Raw genomic sequence first — 20,061 nt, 5'->3', positions numbered from 1 at the left:
AATCCTATTCTCCAATGTTATCCATTTATGACCATTTGAACCTTGCTTCCAGTTTCAAAGGGCATCATCTGCCACTTTTTGTTGGGTGTTGGTTAACAAACCAGTAGAATTAGTAACTGCTGAAGCACATAGCAGTTAGGGTTGTATTGTTACTCTCAGATCTCTGGGACAACCCAGACCTCTATCATACTTTAACATGATCTGTGTTACTTTTCTCATAATGGCTGTGGCTATGGAGCTTAGTGGTTTGAGTGGTGTATTAATTTTGGCTCAGGTACCACATAAATTAGGCCATCCAAGTTAACATCATGGAAAACATCCATTAGAATATATTGGAAATCCTGACATCCTCCTTCCATAACATCAACCTCCCTTCTCTCTTTTCCCGTCTTTCATCCACTTTTTTAGTCACTGGATAGTTAAGGGGCTTATCCTAAGCTCCTCCCACTCTTGGCTGAGACAGAGTGAGTGAGGGAGAGAAGGAGAGATAGACAATAGAATTTAATCACTCATTTGGTCAGAGCTGGTAGGCTACAACCAAGCTCCACACACACGAGAGGGGAAAAGAGAGAGAAGGAGTGAGTTTAAAGGAGAAGAGAAAGAGGAAACTGTGTCTGTTGGAGAGGAAGCCTCACTCACACCTCACTCACAACATAGCAAAGAGGGAATTGCAAGACCAGAGACACAGCAACCTAGCCTGGGAGCAGGAGGACTGACCAGCCTACTGAACCACACAGGCAGAGAATATAACAGAGAATAAAACCTGAGCGCTTGGGGTACAGAAGACCAGTGACAACAGCCCCTCTGAGCCAGTGGATCCACAACAACATTCTACCACCCTGATCCAGACACTGAGGAACCAGAGACCCAGAGATCCAGAGGAAGCCCCAACAGCACCCTCGCGCTGCCTTCCAGAGTAGAATATGTCCTGCCAGCCCAGCCAACCCTGCCGCTGAGCCGCTGGGGCACCATGATATCCCACTACCCCCTGGCCATCCTGCTGCCCTGGCCCCCCGGTCCCCACGGACACTGCTCCGACATGGAGGCCTCTCTGCTGGATGGGGAGGGAGGGGTGGCCCTGCAGAGGTACCAGGCTCGATCACCAGAGAGCAGCCCCCGACACTGGGTCAGTCACTACCGGAGTGTGTGTGTGTGTGTGTGTGTGTGTGTGTGTGTGTGTGTGTGTGTGTGTGTGTGTGTGTGTGTGTGTGTGTGTGTGTGTGTGTGTGTGTGTGTGCGTGCGTGTGCACGTGTGTGCGTGTGTGTGCGTGTGTGTGTGTGTGTGTGTGTGTGCGTGCGTGTGTGTGTGTAGCTGTCTTTCATGTACCCTTCTCGGTGTGTCTCTGTCTATGGTGGATAGTCTTTAATGTTAGGGAAACATTGTTTCACACTTTCTGCTGTGTACTTCCAGTACAATGGACTGGTCTTCTCATCTGAAGTGGGTCTATACACTTTCCTGCTCTGTCTCTCAGTCTGAGTTGTCTCTGTGTTCAATCTCTCAGTGATGCTGTGTTCAGGTCTGCAGATATGTTTTGGTAGTTTCATTGTTGGGCTGAGGTGTGAGAGAGACACTGTACAAAGGGATTCAGGAAATTGACAGAAAAGTAGACGATGGCAGACCATTCAATGTCCAAAGTCTTTAGTGTACTAGAAGGAACAGTCCAATGTGATTGTGTACAGTAGTGAAGGCAGATGGCAGACAGACAGGGGGACAGCTCTACCTTCACAGAGAAGTGTGACCTGTACTTCTGCTGAGCTCTGTTTATTCCTCAAAGATCAATCTGTGTGGTTGTGGTGATTCTGAGGAAACAGAGGAGGGAAAGAGGGGAGGAGAAGGAGGGGGTTGTTGTTGAGCGGGAAGCGAAGCCTCGTCTCTAGCCCCTGTCAGCAGTTCTGCTGCACAGAAGCATGTAGGTAGTGCTGACCACTGGTAACACACGGTCGCTCTTTCTGACCACTCCTGACCGCTACTGACCTGCTGGTCATCCATCCATTCAGGGAACCTGCATCACTGCTGCCTTCCACACAGTTTAAGTTCCAACTACCAAGAAGTGGTTACATCAGAGTCTATCAGCAATGTAGCTGGAACATGAGCCATGGTTGTGTTTACATATGATGTGCTATCAGTGTGTGTTTATAGAGAGGTAATAACAGTTTATTAACCATGTCACTTTGAGTGTTTGCATGAGAGAGATGTTTTGTGTACCTATTTGAGCACTGAATCTTTTGAATCTGGCATTCACCTAAACATTGTTGATGTGGTATCTAAGAATAGAGGTGTTTGGGTGGTCTGTGTATGTTTAACCAATGAAATGTAGATACGGCAACTATTAGTAGGTCTGTGGCTCAGTACTAAAGTACATAGTGTTGATATGGTGAATATGGATATAATCTGAATGGAGGTCTGTGTGTGCTCAGTGGATATAAAGTGTGACATTGTGAATGTTTATGATGGTCCTCCCCTGGTCCTCTTATCTGACATCCTGGTTGACGTCTCTTCCCGACTCGCTGGACAGTTTCCGCCCATTGTTTCCCGGACAGAAAGGCCAGGCCGGACGGCAGGCCTCTCCCACTGACCACTGCTCACACAGATTCCAAACATACATATTCCAAACATACATATTCCAAACACACAGATTTGTGATTTCACACTAAATAATAATACACACACACAGATTTTGTGTACATACGCACATGTACACAATCACAGTGTGTAGGCTAATAGGTCTAAGCTCGTTTTGGCATTGACACACCAAACAACGAGTCTGTGTGTGTTAAATGCAGTCTGAATCGTGTTTGTTTGATTGTTTGTCAGAGAATGACCAACCTCACTGTACTTGATAGCACACTATGTTTCCCTATATTAGACACTTTCCTCCCTATCTATTCACACTATGTATACCTATATTAGACTCTTTCATCCCTATCTATTCACACTATGTATACCTATATTAGACTCTCTCCTCCCTATCTATTCACACTATGTATACCTATATTAGACTCTTTCATCCCTATCTATTCACACTATGTTTCCCTATATTAGACACTTTCCTCCCTATCTATTCACACTATGTATACCTATATTAGACTCTCTCCTCCCTATCTATTCACACTATGTATACCTATATTAGAATCTCTCCTCCCTATCTATTCACACTATGTTTCCCTATATTAGACTCTCTCCTCCCTATCTATTCACACTATGTATACCTATATTAGAATCTCTCCTCCCTATCTATTCACACTATGTTTCCCTATATTAGACTCTCTCCTCCCTATCTATTCACACTATGTATACCTATATTAGACTCTCTCCTCCCTATTATTCACACTATGTTTCCCTATATTAGACTCTTTCCTCCCTATCTATTCACACTATGTATACCTATATTAGAATCTCTCCTCCCTATCTATTCACACTATGTTTCCCTATATTAGACTCTCTCCTCCCTATCTATTCACACTATGTTTCCCTATATTAGACTCTTTCCTCCCTATCTATTCACACTATGTTTCCCTATATTAGAATCTCTCCTCCCTATCTATTCACACTATGTATACCTATATTAGACTCTCTCCTCCCTATCTATTCACACTATGTTTCCCTATATTAGACTCTTTCCTCCCTATCTATTCACACTATGTTTCCCTATATTAGAATCTCTCCTCCCTATCTATTCACACTATGTATACCTATATTAGACTCTTTCATCCCTATCTATTCACACTATGTTTCCCTATATTAGACTCTCTCCTCCCTATCTATTCACACTATGTTTCCCTATATTAGACTCTTTCCTCCCTATCTATTCACACTATGTTTCCCTATATTAGACTCTCTCCTCCCTATCTATTCACACTATGTTTCCCTATATTAGACTCTCTCCTCCCTATCTATTCACACTATGTTTCCCTATATTAGACTCTCTCCTCCCTATCTATTCACACTATGTTTCCCTATATTAGACTCTCTCCTCCCTATCTATTCACACTATGTTTCCCTATATTAGACTCTCTCCTCCCTATCTATTCACACTATGTTTCCCTATATTAGACTCTCTCCTCCCTATCTATTCACACTATGTTTCCCTATATTAGACTCTCTCCTCCCTATCTATTCACACTATGTTTCCCTATATTAGACTCTCTCCTCCCTATCTATTCACACTATGTTTCCCTATATTAGACTCTCTCCTCCCTATCTATTCACACTATGTTTCCCTATATTAGACTCTCTCCTCCCTATCTATTCACACTATGTTTCCCTATATTAGACTCTCTCCTCCCTATCTATTCACACTATGTTTCCCTATATTAGACTCTCCTCCCTATCTATTCACACTATGTTTCCCTATATTAGACTCTCTCCTCCCTATCTATTCACACTATGTTTCCCTATATTAGACTCTCTCCTCCCTATCTATTCACACTATGTTTCCCTATATTAGACTCTCTCCTCCCTATCTATTCACACTATGTTTCCCTATATTAGACTCTCTCCTCCCTATCTATTCACACTATGTTTCCCTATATTAGACTCTCTCCTCCCTATCTATTCACACTATGTTTCCCTATATTAGACTCTCTCCTCCCTATCTATTTGAATGTCACAGGTGCATTTAGTATTACATTTTTTTCCTCCTGTTAGTGGTTACAAGAGAAAAATTGCTCCAATTTTACAGACTACAGTTACATAACAGTTATGCCTGTTATGCATTTATGTCCAGTAGAACTTTGAGACTTTGACAGTTCTGCTCCCTTTGCTTGTGAAGCATTGTTGTAATCCATTTGTTTCCCTCCCTCTCCCTCCTCCTTTCTTCTCCTCTTCTTAATGATCGGTTACGAAACCAGGCCAGCCATAAAGGAAAGCAGTGATTGAACTAATGTGTTTTAATGGCGCTGTTATGTGGTCCTGTGGTCTGTGGATGATGGCCGCCAGGTTCAAAGTGCAGGTCAGAAAGAGAGAATGCTGAGGTGTCCCTATTCAATGTTACTGGGGACTTAGAGCCTCATAAAGACAGATAGAGCTGCCTCCTAGATCCTAGCTCCTGGCTCCTGGCTCCTGGAAGATGATACTGTGATCTGTTTTTCCACTCACAGCCACAGAGAGTGTAGCAGAGCAGTTTGGTGATAAAGCACACAGCTCAATAAACTAGAATGCAGACAATATTCAACAAAACCCAATGACTGGTAATAAACCAAGCAGGGCCATTCGATAGTGGGCCATTGAAATAGCAGAAGCAATAGCAGACCACGAGAGTAAATCCACAATGATGAGTGATGATGTGGTTTCCAAGGAAAAATAGAAAAGCTGACCAAGCAGTCCTCCTTCCCGTTTTGACTTCTTTTCTTTTCTTTTCTTTTTATGTGACGTTCAAATGTTTCCTTTCTAGCTAACCTTTCATTTCTTGACAGTCATGTGCCATTATGACACGACAATGTAGTTGGGTTTGTTATGGAGTGATTTATTATGACACAGAGGAGGACTGAGGTTGTCTGTAAAAGCACTGCCATTCAACAAACCTCCCATTGCTACAGTCTGGGGAAGGAAACTGACACTTGATTGTCCTAAATAGAACTGTGTTTCTGTGTTGACCCAAAAGTACAGAAAAAGGCTGACTACTCCAGTCACATAATTTACGGCGACTAACCAATTGTTCTATTATGTGTTTTTTTTTCTCATGTTATTTGTAACTTATTTTGTACATAATGTTTCTGCCGCCGTATTTTACGGGCAAAAAAGAGCTTCTGGATATCAGGACAGCGACATACAGGATGTACTTCAGACACCCGACAAGGCCGAAATCCCTGTCATTGGCAAGAGAGAGACAGCAGGTACTGAGCAGGTACAGACACATGGCGGGGTGCCTTGTAAGGATACGGTGGCGGTGAATGGGAAATCTGCCTTTACCATCAGTATTACTTGCCAACGTACAATCATTGGACAATAAATTAGACGAGGTACGATCACGAATATCCTACCAACGGGACATCAAAAACTGTAATATTTTATGTTTCACCGAATTATTGCTGAATGACGACACGGATATTCAGCTGGTGGGATATACACTGCACCGGCAAGAAATAACAGCACACTCCAGTATGACGAGGGGGGCGGTCTGTGCATATTTGTAAACAATAGCCGCTCACCCAGAGGTGGCGCTCCTAGTGGCCAGGGACTTTAATGCAGGGAAACTTAAATCCGTTTTACCTCATTTCTATCAGCATGTTAAATGCACAACCAGAGGGAAAATAAATTCTAGATCACCTTTACTCCAAACACAGAGACGTGTACAAAGGTCTCCCTTGCCCTGAATTTGGCAAATCTGTCCATAATTCTATCTTCCTGATTCCTGCTTACAAGCAAAACTGAAAGCAGGAAGCACCAGTGACTTGGTCTATAAAAAAGTGGTTAGATGAAGCAGATACTAAACTGCAGGTCTGTTTTGCTAGCACAGACTGGAATATGTTTTGGGACTCTTTATAGCCTCGCTACTGTATTTAGCCTCGCTACTGTTATATCCTCGCTATTGTATATAGCCTCGCTACTGTTATAGCCTCGCTACAGTTATAGCCTCGCTACTGTATTTAACCTCGCTACTGTTATATCCTCGCTACTCTATATATCCTCACTACAGTTATAGCCTCGCTACTGTATTTAACCTCGCTACTGTTATATCCTCGCTACTCTATATAGCCTCGCTACTGTTATAGCCTCGCTACTGTATTTAACCTCACTACTGTTATAGCCTCGCTACTGTATTTAACCTTGCTACTGTTATAGCCTCGCTACTGTATTTAGCCTCGCTACTGTTATATCCTCGCTATTGCATATAGCCTCGCTACTGTTATAGCCTCGCTACTGTTATAGCCTCGCTACTGTATTTAACCTCGCTACTGTTATATCCTCGCTACTCTATATATCCTCGCTACAGTTATAGCCTTGCTACTGTATTTAACCTCGCTACTGTTATATCCTCGCTACTCTATATAGCCTCGCTACTGTTATATCCTCGCTACTCTATATAGCCTCGCTACTGTTATATCCTCGCTACTCTATATAGCCTCGCTACTGTATTTAACCTCGCTACTGTTTTAGCCTCGCTAATGTATTTAACCTCGCTACTGTTATAGCCTCGCTACTGTATTTAACCTCACTACTGTTATATCCTCGCTACTCTATATATCCTCGCTACAGTTATAGCCTCGCTACTGTATTTAACCTCGCTACTGTTATATCCTCGCTACTCTATATAGCCTCGCTACTGTTATATCCTCGCTACTCTATATAGCCTCGCTACTGTATTTAACCTCGCTACTGTTTTAGCCTCGCTAATGTATTTAACCTCGCTACTGTATTTAACCTCACTACTGTTATAGCCTCGCTACTGTATTTAACCTCACTACTGTTATAGCCTCGCTACTGTATTTAACCTTGCTACTGTTATAGCCTCGCTACTGTATTTAACCTCGCTACTGTTATAGCCTCGCTACTGTATTTAACCGCGCTACGGTTATAGCCTCGCTACTGTATTTAACCTCGCTACTGTTATAGCCTCGCTACTGTATTTAACCTCGCTACTGTTATATCCTCGCTACTCTGTATAGCCTCGCTACTGTTATATCCTCGCTACTCTATATAGCCTCGCTACTGTATTTAACCTCGCTACTGTTATAGCCTCGCTACTGTATTTAACCTCGCTACTGTTGTAGCCTCGCTACTGTATTTAACCTCGCTACTGTTATATCCTCGCTACTCTATATATCCTCGCTACTGTTGTAGCCTCGCTACTGTATTTAACCTCGCTACTGTTATATCCTCGCTACTCTATATAGCCTCGCTACTGTTATATCCTCGCTACTCTATATAGCCTCGCTACTGTATTTAACCTCGCTACTGTTTTAGCCTCGCTAATGTATTTAACCTCACTACTGTTATAGCCTCGCTACTGTATTTAACCTCGCTACTGTTTTAGCCTCGCTAATGTATTTAACCTCGCTACTGTATTTAACCTCACTACTGTTATAGCCTCGCTACTGTATTTAACCTCACTACTGTTATAGCCTCGCTACTGTATTTAACCTCGCTACTGTTATAGCCTCGCTACTGTATTTAACCTCGCTACTGTTATAGCCTTGCTACTGTATTTAACCTCGCTACTGTTATAGCCTCGCTACTGTATTTAACCTCGCTACTGTTATAGCCTCGCTACTGTATTTAACCCCACTACTGTTATTTTTCACTGTCTTTTTACTGTTTTTATTTTATCTATTGTTCACCTAATACCTTTTTTTTACTTAAAAATTGCACTGTTGGTTAAGGCTTGTAAGTAAGCATTTCACTGTAAGGTCTACACCTGTTGTATTCGGCGCATGTGACAAATACACTTTGATTTGATTTGGTATATTGCAGACCCATTTACCAAATAAATGGGTCTGCAATATTTTCTTCAAAGTACACCTCTTTGTTGGCATCCTATTCATTTCACACTCTTGGGTAGCATCTTGCAAGTCTAGCTAGCTGCTCCATGGTTCATACTGTGTTATGGGTCCTGGATTAATTGTGGCATAGAGAAGTTGTGAAGAGTCAATAGTCAGGCTATTGTCCCTGTCATCCTCCAGTCCAGGCCTGGGCATCACACATCACACCAGAGGATCAGATCACTCAACTGGGGCAGAAACTCATCAGACCATAGGGGCACACGGCAATATGGTGCCCCCCTACTGGGTAACACAATTCTGAGTAGTTTTGATAGTGTAGCAGCTGTGTGTGCATGTGTGTGTGTGTGTGTGGGGGGGTCGATATTGATCACACATTTGGATGGGCTTCAGGCTGCGGATGATAGTGGTACAGTGGCTGTAGGCTATGTAAACACACTAACCTTTTTAAATCAAATAGATGCACTAAATCATGCACACGCACACAAAACCTGGACTGCACACCACAAAAACCCCAGCCCCTGGCAGCTTGTGCAAGACTGTGGAAGACTGTGGTAAACAATGTGAGCCCCCTCCCCTCCCCACAACAGCCCAGCCTGATCCCAGTCATGTGTCCCAGCTTACTGCGTGTTCTGCCTGAGCAGGCAGAGTGTGTGTGTGTGTGTGTGTGTGTGTGTGTGTGTGTGTGTGTGTGTGTGTGTGTGTGTGTGTGTGTGTGTGTGTGTGTGTGTGTGTGTGTGTGTGTGTGTGTGTGTGTGTGTGTGTGTGTGTGTGGAGAGGGTAGAGAGGGGGGCCAATGTCCAAGTGGGCAGTGCAGGGTGGTGTACTGAGGACAGTTACTAATATGAATGGTCAGGAAATCTGGCATGTCAGCATCTCACCCACTTGTAGTCTGAACCCTCAGGCCATAAAATGTTTGTAGATCTAGTGTGTCCATTTCTAGGTTTTCAATATAGAACGGAGTCAGTGGTTCTATGCATCCGTGGGTGTTCATCTCAGCAGAATTGTAGTGCTACAGAGGCTGTGAGAAACAGATGGCTCTGACTGTAACAGAAGGCCAGACAGGCAGACCCACACGTCTTAATTGGGGCTTATAGGCAGGGGGTCAGGGGTGGGGATGGAGAGCTACTGGGGATACCCCAAGTTACCGTAATGTCTATAAGACATGGCAGTACAGTGTGAGTCATCATAAAACACAGCCTAGAACTGAGGATTATCCTTGTTTTGGTGCCGAGGGCGGCTCAAGCCTATTGACCCCAGATGAACACTGTGGAACACTCCGGATCAGCCTGTAATATTGCCTCTCGGAAAGCTTTGGATAGGCCTATAAGTTGCCTTTAGGCACATATCTAGGATCAGCTTAGGTGGGGGGAAATGTAAAACTGACCTCAGTATCTAGGAGCAATTTCATCTTACTCTTTTCTGAGGCAGTTCTAGGATCAGTCTGTATAAGCCATGGTGTAATGTTGTCTGTGCTCCCAAAGACCTCTGTAAGACACTGCAGCCCCAGCTGGTGGCCATCCAGAGGGAGGGGAGGGGCTCTCAGTGTCTTAGTGGGGTTTACTGGCAGTGGTGATGATGTCATTCCTCTGGAGTCTGGCCGGCTGTATGAATCACTATGCTAATGAGGCCAGGAGGCCACTGATAGAGCCTCACACAGGGCCTCACAGGGTAACAATGGATCAGAGTCCTCTCCCTGACCGAGTCTGTAATACCTACTAGCTTCAAACAGACCACCATAGTCCCTGCGCCCAAGAAAGCAAAGGTAACCTGCCTAAATGATTACCCCCCCATAGCACTCACGTCAGTAGCTATTAAGTGCTTTGAAAGGCTGGTCATGGCTCACATCAACACCATCATGCCGGAAACCCTAGACCCACTCCAATTCGCATACCGCCCCAACAGATCCACAAGCATTTCGCTACACTCGCATTAACATCTGCTAACCATGTGTATGTGACAAATAAAATGTGATTTGATTGATTTGATTTGATTTGAATGCTGTTAATTGACTACAGCTCAGCGTACAACACCATAGTGCCCACAAAGCTCATCACTAAGCTAAGGACCCCGGGACTAAACACCTCCCTCTGCAACTGGATCCTGGACTTCCTGATGGGCAGGTAACAACACATCTGCCACGCTGATCCTCAACACAGGGGTCCCTCAGGGGTGCGTGCTTAGTCCCCTCCTGTACTCCCTGTTCACCCATGACTTCATGGCCAAGCAAGGGTCCAACAGCATCACTAAGTTTGCTGACTGAACAGTGGTAGGATTGATCACCGACAATGATGAGACAGCCTATAGGGAGGAGGTCAGAGACCTGGCAGTGTGGTGCCAGGACAACAACCTCTCCCTAAACGTGAGAAAGACAAAGGAGCTGATCGTGGACTATAGGGGGGCCAAGCTTCTTGCCATCCAGGACCTATATACTAGGCAGTGTCAGAGGAAGGCCCAAAAAAATGTATCACAGACTCCAGTCACCGGAATCATAGACTGTTCTCTCTGCTACCGCACGGCAAGCGGTACCGGAGCGCCAAGTCTACATTTACCCCCCCGGGAAGTAGCCTCATTTTTAGTACATTATATTTAGTACATATTTTCTTAACTCTATTCATTGAACTGCATTGGTGGTTAAGTGCTTGTAAGTAAGCATTTCACTGTAAGGTCTACACTTGTTGTATTCGGCGCATGTGACAAATACAATTTGATTTGATTTTGAGGAGGAAAGAGGAGGAGAGAAGAAGACGGGAGAGAAAGAGGGGAGAGAAAAACGAGAGGTGAGGTGAGAAACATGCATTACAGGGAGAGTGGGGGGGAAACATGGGAAAGGGGAACAACTTCAGAAGATAGGAAAATAGTGGAGAAACATGAGGGAGAGAGCGAAGGAGAGGGTAGAAACATGGAGGAGAGACATGAAGAGAGAGGTGGAACATGAGGGAGAGAGCGAAGGAGAGGGTAGAAACATGGAGGAGAGACATGAAGAGAGAGGTGGAACATGAGGGAGAGAGCGAAGGAGAGGGTAGAAACATGGAGGAGAGACATGAAGAGAGAGGAGGAACATGAGCAAGAGAGTGGAAACTGTAATCTGCATGATTGAGAGGTCACAATATCTGTTGGACCAGTTCCTGACCTGTTAGTGGTTACTGACTGTGCCCTTTTTAATTAAAAAACTGTATTTCACCTTAATTTAACCACATAAGATAGTTGAGAACAAGTTCTCATTTACAACTGCGACCTGGCCAAGATAAAGCAAAGCAGTGCGACACAAACAACAACATAGAGTTACACATGGAATAAACAAGCGTACAGTCAATAACACAAAATAAAAAAAAGAAAGTCTATATACAGTGTGTGCAAATGGCGTGAGGAGGTGAGGCAATGAATAGGCCATAGTAGTGAAGTAATTACAATGTAGCACAATGTAGCATCAGACAGCTGATGTTTAAAGTTAGTGAGGGAAATATAAGCCTTTCACTTTCAGTTTTGTGCACCAGCTTCAAACAGCTGAAAATACAATATTTTTGGTTATAGAAAATGTATTTCACAGCAGTATAGATGGTACAATGATTCTCTACACTATGCAATGCTTGTTTTGTCACAAAAACTGAAATTAGGCGAACTATTCTAATTTTAGCAACCAGGAAATGGCGGAGCATTTTACAAAGCTAGAAGATCATAAAGTCCTAAAAACAACCAACTCCTCTGGCATTGTGTCTCCTGCACGTTGCATTGGCAAACCCAGCGCTGATTCTGGATAAATTCACCATCTTACATACACTGCTCAAAAAAATAAAGGGAACACTTAAACAACACAATGTAACTCCAAGTCAATCACACTTCTGTGGAATCAAACTGTCCACTTAGGAAGCAACACTGATTGACAATAAATTTCACATGCTGTTGTGCAAATGGAATAGACAGACAACAGGTGGAAATTATAGGCAATTAGCAAGACACCCCCAATAAAGGAGTGGTTCTGCAGGTGATAACCACAGACCACTTCTCAGTTCCTATGCTTCCTGGCTGATGTTTTGGTCACTTTTGAATGCTGGCGGTACTTTCACTCTAGTGGTGGCATGAGACAGAGTCTACAGAGTCTGCAACCCACACATGTGGCTCAGGTAGTGCAGCTCATCCAGGATGGCACATCAATGCGAGATGTGGCAAGAAGGTTTGCTGTGTCTGTCAGTGTAGTGTCCAGAGCATGGAGGCGCTATCAGGAGACAGGCCAGTACATCAGGAGACATGGAGGAGGCCGTAGGAGGGCAACAACCCAACAGAAGGACCGCTACCTCCGCCTTTGTGCAAGGAGGAGCAGGAGGAGCACTGCCAGAGCCCTGCAAAATGACCTCCAGCAGGCCACAAATATGCATGTGTCTGCTCAAACGGTCAGAAACAGACTCCATGAGGGTGGTATGAGGGCCCAACGTCCACAGGTGGGGATTGTGCTTACAGCCCAACACAGGACGTTTGGCATTTGCCAGAGAACACCAAGATTGGCAAATTCGCCACTGGCGCCCTGTGCTCTTCACAGATGAAAGCAGGTTCACACTGAGCACGTGACAGACGTGACAGAGTCTGGAGACGCCGTGGAGAATGTTCTGCTGCCTGCAACATCCTCCAGCATGACCGGTTTGGCGGTGGGTCAGTCATGGTGTGGGGTGGCATTTCTTTGGGGGGCCGCACAGCCCTCCGTGTGCTCGCCAGAGGTAGCCTGACTGCCATTAGGTACCGAGAAGAGATCCTCAGACCCCTTGTGAGACCATATGCTGGTGCGGTTGGCCCTGGGTTCCTCCTAATGCAAGACAATGCTAGACCTCATGTGGCTGGAGTGTGTCAGCAGTTCCTGCAAGAGGAAGGCATTGATGCTATGGACTGGCCTGCCCGTTCCCCAGACCTGAATCCAATTGAGCACATCTGGGACATCATGTCTCGCTCCCTCCACCAACGCCAAGTTGCACCACAGACTGTCCAGGAGTTGGCGGATGCTTTAGTCCAGGTCTGGGAGGAGATTCCTCAGGAGACCATCCGCCACCTCATCAGAAGCATGCCCAGGCATTGAGGGAGGTCATACAGGCACGTGGAGGGCACACACACTACTGAGCCTAATTTTGACTTGTTTTAAGGACATTACATCAAAGTTGGATCAGCCTGTAGTGTGGTTTTCCACTTTAAGTTTGAGTGTGACTCCAAATCCAGACCTCCATGGGTTGATAAATTTGATTTCCATTGATAATTTTTGTGTGATTTTGTTGTCAGCACATTCAACTATGTAAAGAAAAAAGTATTTTATAAGAATATTTCATTCATTCAGATCTAGGATGTGTTATTTTAGAGTTCCCTTTATTTTTTTGAGCAGTGTATATACCACTCCCTACTGGATAGTGTGGTTAAAACACAAACACACACACACACACACACACACACACACACACTGATCTGCATGCGCAGACAGTGTAAATTACACACAGACACATATAGCAGGACATATGGCCCACCCACACACAGGCAAAAAGTGTACCTGACATAACGTAGTCACAGTAGTAGTGGGAGTAGAGGCTTCGGGGAAGTGATCCCTCCCTGTGTCTCACAGACAGACAGACAGACTGGCATTGGACGCTGACAGGACCTTCCTAGTACTGCTTGTTATGCAATGATGCAATGACAGAGTTTCCACTGGAGTCTCTGGCTCTAACAGCTGCCAATACTTTAATAGTGAGGATGAATCTTATTTTTTGCTCATATCAGGCTAATGAAAGGCCATCATTGTAAATAATAATTTGTTCCTAATTAACTGACTTGTCTAGTTAAATAAAGGTTCAACTTAAAATGTCCATCCAGCTTGATGTACAAAATATAATAATTATTCCTAAATTCCCTCTGAATTCCACTAATGACTCTGTTATTGTTTTGGCTTGATCTCTTCTGGCTTAAATGGCTTCTCCATGAGCTCCTGACCTTGCTGTGAACTCTTTATGACACGAGCACATGTGCTCACACACATTCACACACACACACACATGCACACACACACACATGCACACACACACATGCACACACACACACACACACACACACACACACACACACACACACACACACACACACACACACACACACACACACACACACACACACACACACACACAGCTCTGGCAACACCCACTAAACAGTACAGTACACTTTCTCTGACAATGACCTCTTGATCCTCTTCACTTAAACAGAGCAGCTTCAAACCATCCTGAATGGTCTGGCTGTCTTATCTGCAAAACTCTCTTGGCTCTGAGATGGATAGTTAGATCCCTATAGTGCTCTACTGAGTGTCTCATCTCTTCTCTTCTCTCTGTAAGTGAGTGTTCTGATGCAATCCTGTCCCCTTGATGTAGAGTTTTATGGTTCCTCTACTTTTCTGTTCTTTTCATCTCCTGTCCTCTCCTATCCTCTCCTCTCCTCTCCTGTCCCTCTGTAGCAGTAGTAGTGTTTTATGGCTCTAGCCCTGCCAGCCCCACCCGTCATGTATGAAGACAGCAGGCTTTGTGGAGTCGGGAGGCTGCAGGCAGGAAGTGGGAGATTTCCTGGAATGTGCCTTTTTCCCCACAGTGGTGCAACAACAGCACCGTGCGCCTCCTGTTTTTGTCCGGCTCCACTCTGCGCTGCAGCACCCTGTCCTGGTTTTGTTGAGACAGAGGGGAGGATGGGGGGGGGTAGATAGGGGTCCCCCAGAGGGAAGGCTGGTGGCCGGGGGTCCAGAGGTCCAGCCAGGGGGAGAGCTGACCCTTCTGTGCAGTCCCCCAGTCTGTGCTGTGATATTGGAGATATATTTTATTCCAGATCTCAGGATGAACAGCACCCCTCCTCCGGCCCCCCAGACAAACAAACCCCTTTTCCATAGAGACTTGCTCCAGACTATAAGATCTGTTGGAGCAGCAGTAGGATCTTAGTACTGTAAATCAACCAGATATATGGCTTTATTTATTATCCCCAGCAGCTGGGCCAATACAAACAGTCTCTTATTTAATCTGAACAGTGCAGCGCCAGACTCCGTAGATTGCACCAAAGATCTTAGCCCTCTCTCTCTGCATCCCAAACCAAGTCCTTGTGAAATGGGAGATGTGTGCTCATCGGTCCAGTAGAGTTGAGCTGTGCCTGTCACATTTGTCAGAAGGAGTATTGTCGCACAGAAGGATGACATCACTCACCTCTGAGAGCAGCACAACAGTCCCCGGGGGAGAGCCAGGGGTCACAACCTTTCCCACTGCCTGTCGATGCTTCCCAGAGCCCTGGAGACTGATGTGGATGGTGGGGCAAGCCAGCCTGGGAACTGGCCTCCAGCCAGGCTACACAGGGCTTCCCTGGACCCCTGGCCCTCCAGGCAGGCAGCCTCTGGCCTCTGGCCCGGCCTGCAGCCAACCTGGACTAGGCTGTTTGGGGAGCAGTGACACCCTGGCCGGCCTGTACGTCTGTGGGCACCGGCTGACACTGTGTGTGACGTTTGGTGTGATGCTGTGTGACGTTGTGTGTTACATGGACCAGTGTATGAGAGTCAGAGGACACGGGTCATGGCATGGCCAGCCTACTCTCCTACAGAGGGCTCCCATTGTCCACTGGAAGTCTAGTCCTACTACTGGTGCAGTACATTACTCACAGTGCATTGTGTGGGTCTTGGTGGCTGAAGTTATTACATGAGACATACCTTTACTGATCATCCTAATGGCTTCATAATAACTCTAAATGTTTGACCACCTGCTGATTTCTATCTCTCCACTGACCTTAGTAAGTGGTTGACAGTGGTGGAAAAAGTACTCACTTGTCATACTTGAGTAAAAGTATAGATACCTTAATAGAACATGACTCAAGTAAAAGTGAAAGTAACCCAGTAAAATACAACTTGAGTAAAAGTCTAAAAGTATTTAAGTAAAAAGTATAAATCATTTCAAATTATTATTATTTTTGACAATTTATGATTAGCCAGGGGCATACTCCAACACTCAGACATAATTTACCAACAAAGCATTTGTGTTTAGTGAGTCTGCCAGATCAGAGGCAGGGGATGACCAGGGATGTTCTCTGTTTAGTGAGTCCGCCAGATCAGAGGCAGTAGGGAGGACCAGGGATGTTCTCTGTCCAGTGAGTCCTCCAGATCAGAGGCAGGGGATGACCAGGGATGTTCTCTGTTTAGTGAGTCCTCCAGATCAGAGGCAGGGGATGACCAGGGATGTTCTCTGTTTAGTGAGTCCTCCAGATCAGAGGCAGGGGATGACCAGGGAAGTTCTCTGTTTAGTGAGTCCTCCAGATCAGAGGCAGGGGATGACCAGGGATGTTCTCTGTTTAGTGAGTCCTCCAGATCAGAGGCAGGGGATGACCAGGGATGTTCTCTGTTTAGTGAGTCCTCCAGATCAGAGGCAGGGGATGACCAGGGATGTTCTCTGTTTAGTGAGTCCTCCAGATCAGAGGCAGTAGGGAGGACCAGGGATGTTCTCTTGATGTGCATGAATTGGACCATTTTCCTGTCCTGCTAAGCATTCAAAATGTAACGAGTTATTTTGATTGTCTCGGAAAATGTATGGAGTAAAAAGTACATTATTTTCTTTAGGAATGTAGTGGAGTAAAAGTAAAAATGGTCAAAAATATAAATAGTAAAGTACAGATTTCCAAAAAAACAACTTAAGTAGCACTTTAAAGTGTTTTTACTTAAGTACTTTACACCACTGGTGGTTGACTATGTGTACAAATACATAAACAGTGAAACAGTTGTTGACTATTCTCACACACATACCCTATTCACATAAACAATACACAATCGTGACTGCAGCTCCAGCCTTCTTGTATTGTCTCACTGGAACAAGGACTATCTGGCTTAAAGGGTCAATCCTTAGTTGAAACAATAACAAAACCTCACCCCGCCTCTGTTTTGGTTAAAAGCTAAAGGGTGGGCCTGGAGAAATGTAACCACTCAAATTCATGGACAGAGCTAGGACTTGACCATCCAAGATATACAAATTATAGTTTCAAGCATGTTTTGGAGGTATATAGCGTTTATTTACAATGTTTACAAACACTGGAGTAAAACAAGCTTATATTTGGGGTTCTGATGGGGTTTGACAGTTTAACTAAGCTCATGAGGCAATTATAAACTATGTTATTCAATAATCAATATGTATATATTATTAATGAATGTCCAGAAATGGATGAAGGAACTTCAGATTGACCCTTTAAGCTTTACACACAAGCATGCATGCGTAATATCAACGAAAATCTCGACGGGCACTAAAATACTATCTTAAATTTACTGTCAGATTGTATCTTTCACATAATGTTCTCCCTGAAAATTAAAAATCTAAAGAAAATGGTAACGGGAGGGGTTATTGTGAGGACCGCGAGTGCGGTGGGCGGAGCTCAGCCATTCAACAGGGGACTGAGGAAGAAGGGAGATTGATAGAGAGGAGGAGGATTTGAGAGAGGGGGACAACACAGACAAGAGAGCTGTGACGGATTGTGTAGTGAAGAAAATATTTTACAGAGCAGGACCGCACCGTATGTCGCTGTGGACTGGGAACATTTATTGCCTGGGTTGACTGTTTATACCGTGTTCTGATGCAGTCCCCGGATCATGAGAGAAGCGCTGACCATGAGATTCGCCTGGAAAGCTAAGATGGTAAAAAAAAAAAGTTCCACTGTTTCCGTGCTGCAGACTGTTGCTTTTGTGGTTTGAGAGTCAGCTTTCAGAGCGGCTGGAGAGGGAGGGGGTATGCTTGGGAAAGTAGCGAATAAAGGAAAGAAAGAGGGGGGGCGGTGGGCGATGAATTTGAACATTGAGTTTTACTTGTTTTCTCTCCCTCAACGCTCTCGTGGTGCACTTTAAATGGTCTGTATCGCCTGCGCGTAAACTTTTTGCGTAAAGACGCGGCCGCGCTATGGAAATGTAACTAATGTCCGAATATATATGATACCATTCGTTTTTCCCCATAGAAATGAAAAACTTTTGTCTCTGAGCGGAGAGTGAAATGGTAGAACAATTGCCTTGGTCCTGGGGCGTGAGCTCCTTTCACGGGTCCCTGCAGCTGCGTCTGGAGCAAGCACAAAGCCTACGGTTCAGCCCAAAGACTTGACACCGTTGTTGTTATCTTGAGCGTATTGTTTTCACTTGGCTCAACACCCGTGTTCTGTGATGTCAGCAGAAGCGGGTCGGAGACAGACTACTGTTATTTGCCCGAGCAAATAGTCTATTCTGTAGTCGGCATCCTTCTCCGCTGAATTGGAGCATCCTTCCAAACTGAAGGCTGTCCAGCAATTATGAAATTGGAGTTAGTAAACAAGCCATCTTCTGTTTATATCCTGGGGTCATTTATATGCCATGTAGTCTCTAAACTCATTCCTATTCACAACCATGTTTATCTCAGCTTTTGTATTATAGGCCTATTAGATGACACAGAAAATGTCCCCTGTGACAGAATAACTTGTTTGGTCTCTCTTTTTATAACTCCCGCCTGAGGCCTTTGGTACACCATAAGCCCCAACTTGGTCCACAAAGCAGGCAGGCCTTTAAACCCCAGTCTGAAAAACATTTATGCCTGGCACAAAGAGCAGGCTCTGTGCAGACTGTGGACTCAGCAGGCTGGGCCACAGAGCAGAAATACCTCCTGCTATTGTTTTGGATTGGACTGGACTGCATAACTCACTGAGTGAAGTATTTATCTCGCAGGCAGAGAGGCAGCACTGTACAGGAAACGGATGGAAAATACAGACCTTCTGGCCTGTTTTTATCTCCTGCACTCGGTTACTCCTCTGTGGCACACTTTCTCTCTCTTCACCAGAGCCCATTGCCACCACACACTGTTTATTAGTGCCTGACTGTGATTGTTTGGGGTGGGTTCCCCGCATGGCCCTCTGTGCTGTGTTTTTGTTAGAACCCAAACATCTACCCACAACAGTGCCGGGCTAAGTGCCACTGGCCTTAAGAGCTGGCATTTTAAGCCTGTTAACGGCTAGCTGTAACCTTTGACTCTAGCTGCCACCACTCTGTCTGGGGAGGGAGTGGACTTTACCATTGTCCAGTTATGGCAGTGGTGGAAAGTGAGAGTTTGGACTTGCTGGAGTGCTCCTGTCCTCTAAACAGCTCCTCTTTATGGGATTGAAATTAGCTCTGGTCACTGTTACACTGCATGTGGCTGCCTTCCTCCTTGACTGGGCAGATTTTTGATTTGAGTGAACTGCATAGCTGAGAGGCAATATGTCGCCAATATGGATTCAGAGCCAGAGAGTAGACTATATTGTGTGTGTGTGTGGAGCAGTGACATGTACTGTATTTCCACCAGTTCCAGGCTCTGGGAGGGAGGTTTCAGGTTGAGCCAGTCTCAGACAGGCAGGGGATTTTTGATTGTCTTTAGTCTACAGACAGTTCTTAGCTTTAGCTCTCATCTCCTGCGCTCCAGTGGCCCTCTCCAGCTCTGACCTCAGCTCTCAGAGAGGGTGAAAGGTATGGCGGTGAGGGAGACAGGCTCTCCTACTCAGAGAGAGTGGCACTCTGCTCAGTATGGGTTTCATTCTCTATCTCTTTCACGCTGTCCTTGATTCATAACAAAAGTACTCCTCTTTTGTTTCTAGACACACTTCACTTAT

The 20,061-nt window shown here is 45.0% G+C and overlaps 1 protein-coding gene across 2 annotated transcripts in view; it reads left to right on the top strand.

The window, feature by feature from the left end:
- The first annotated feature begins 513 nt into the window (after positions 1-513).
- The window catches only part of rgl1 (ral guanine nucleotide dissociation stimulator-like 1), a 35,756-nt gene continuing 16,208 nt past the window's right edge, over positions 514-20,061 (top strand). Inside the window, exon 1 of one of the 2 annotated variants that reach the window (XM_024421468.2) lies at positions 514-1,126. In XM_024421468.2, coding sequence (XP_024277236.1) covers positions 971-1,126 — 156 coding nt within the window. In that variant the 5' untranslated portion in view covers positions 514-970. Of the gene's footprint in view, positions 1,127-17,841; positions 18,098-20,061 lie in introns of those variants that run through there. The other variant, XM_024421469.2, reaches the window with a different exon arrangement.

Source organism: Oncorhynchus tshawytscha, linkage group LG05 (assembly GCF_018296145.1).
Source record: "Oncorhynchus tshawytscha isolate Ot180627B linkage group LG05, Otsh_v2.0, whole genome shotgun sequence".
Classification (NCBI taxonomy): Eukaryota; Metazoa; Chordata; class Actinopteri; order Salmoniformes; family Salmonidae; genus Oncorhynchus; species Oncorhynchus tshawytscha.
Note: the sequence above shows the minus strand (reverse complement) of the source record. Positions and strands in the feature narration are given on the sequence as shown.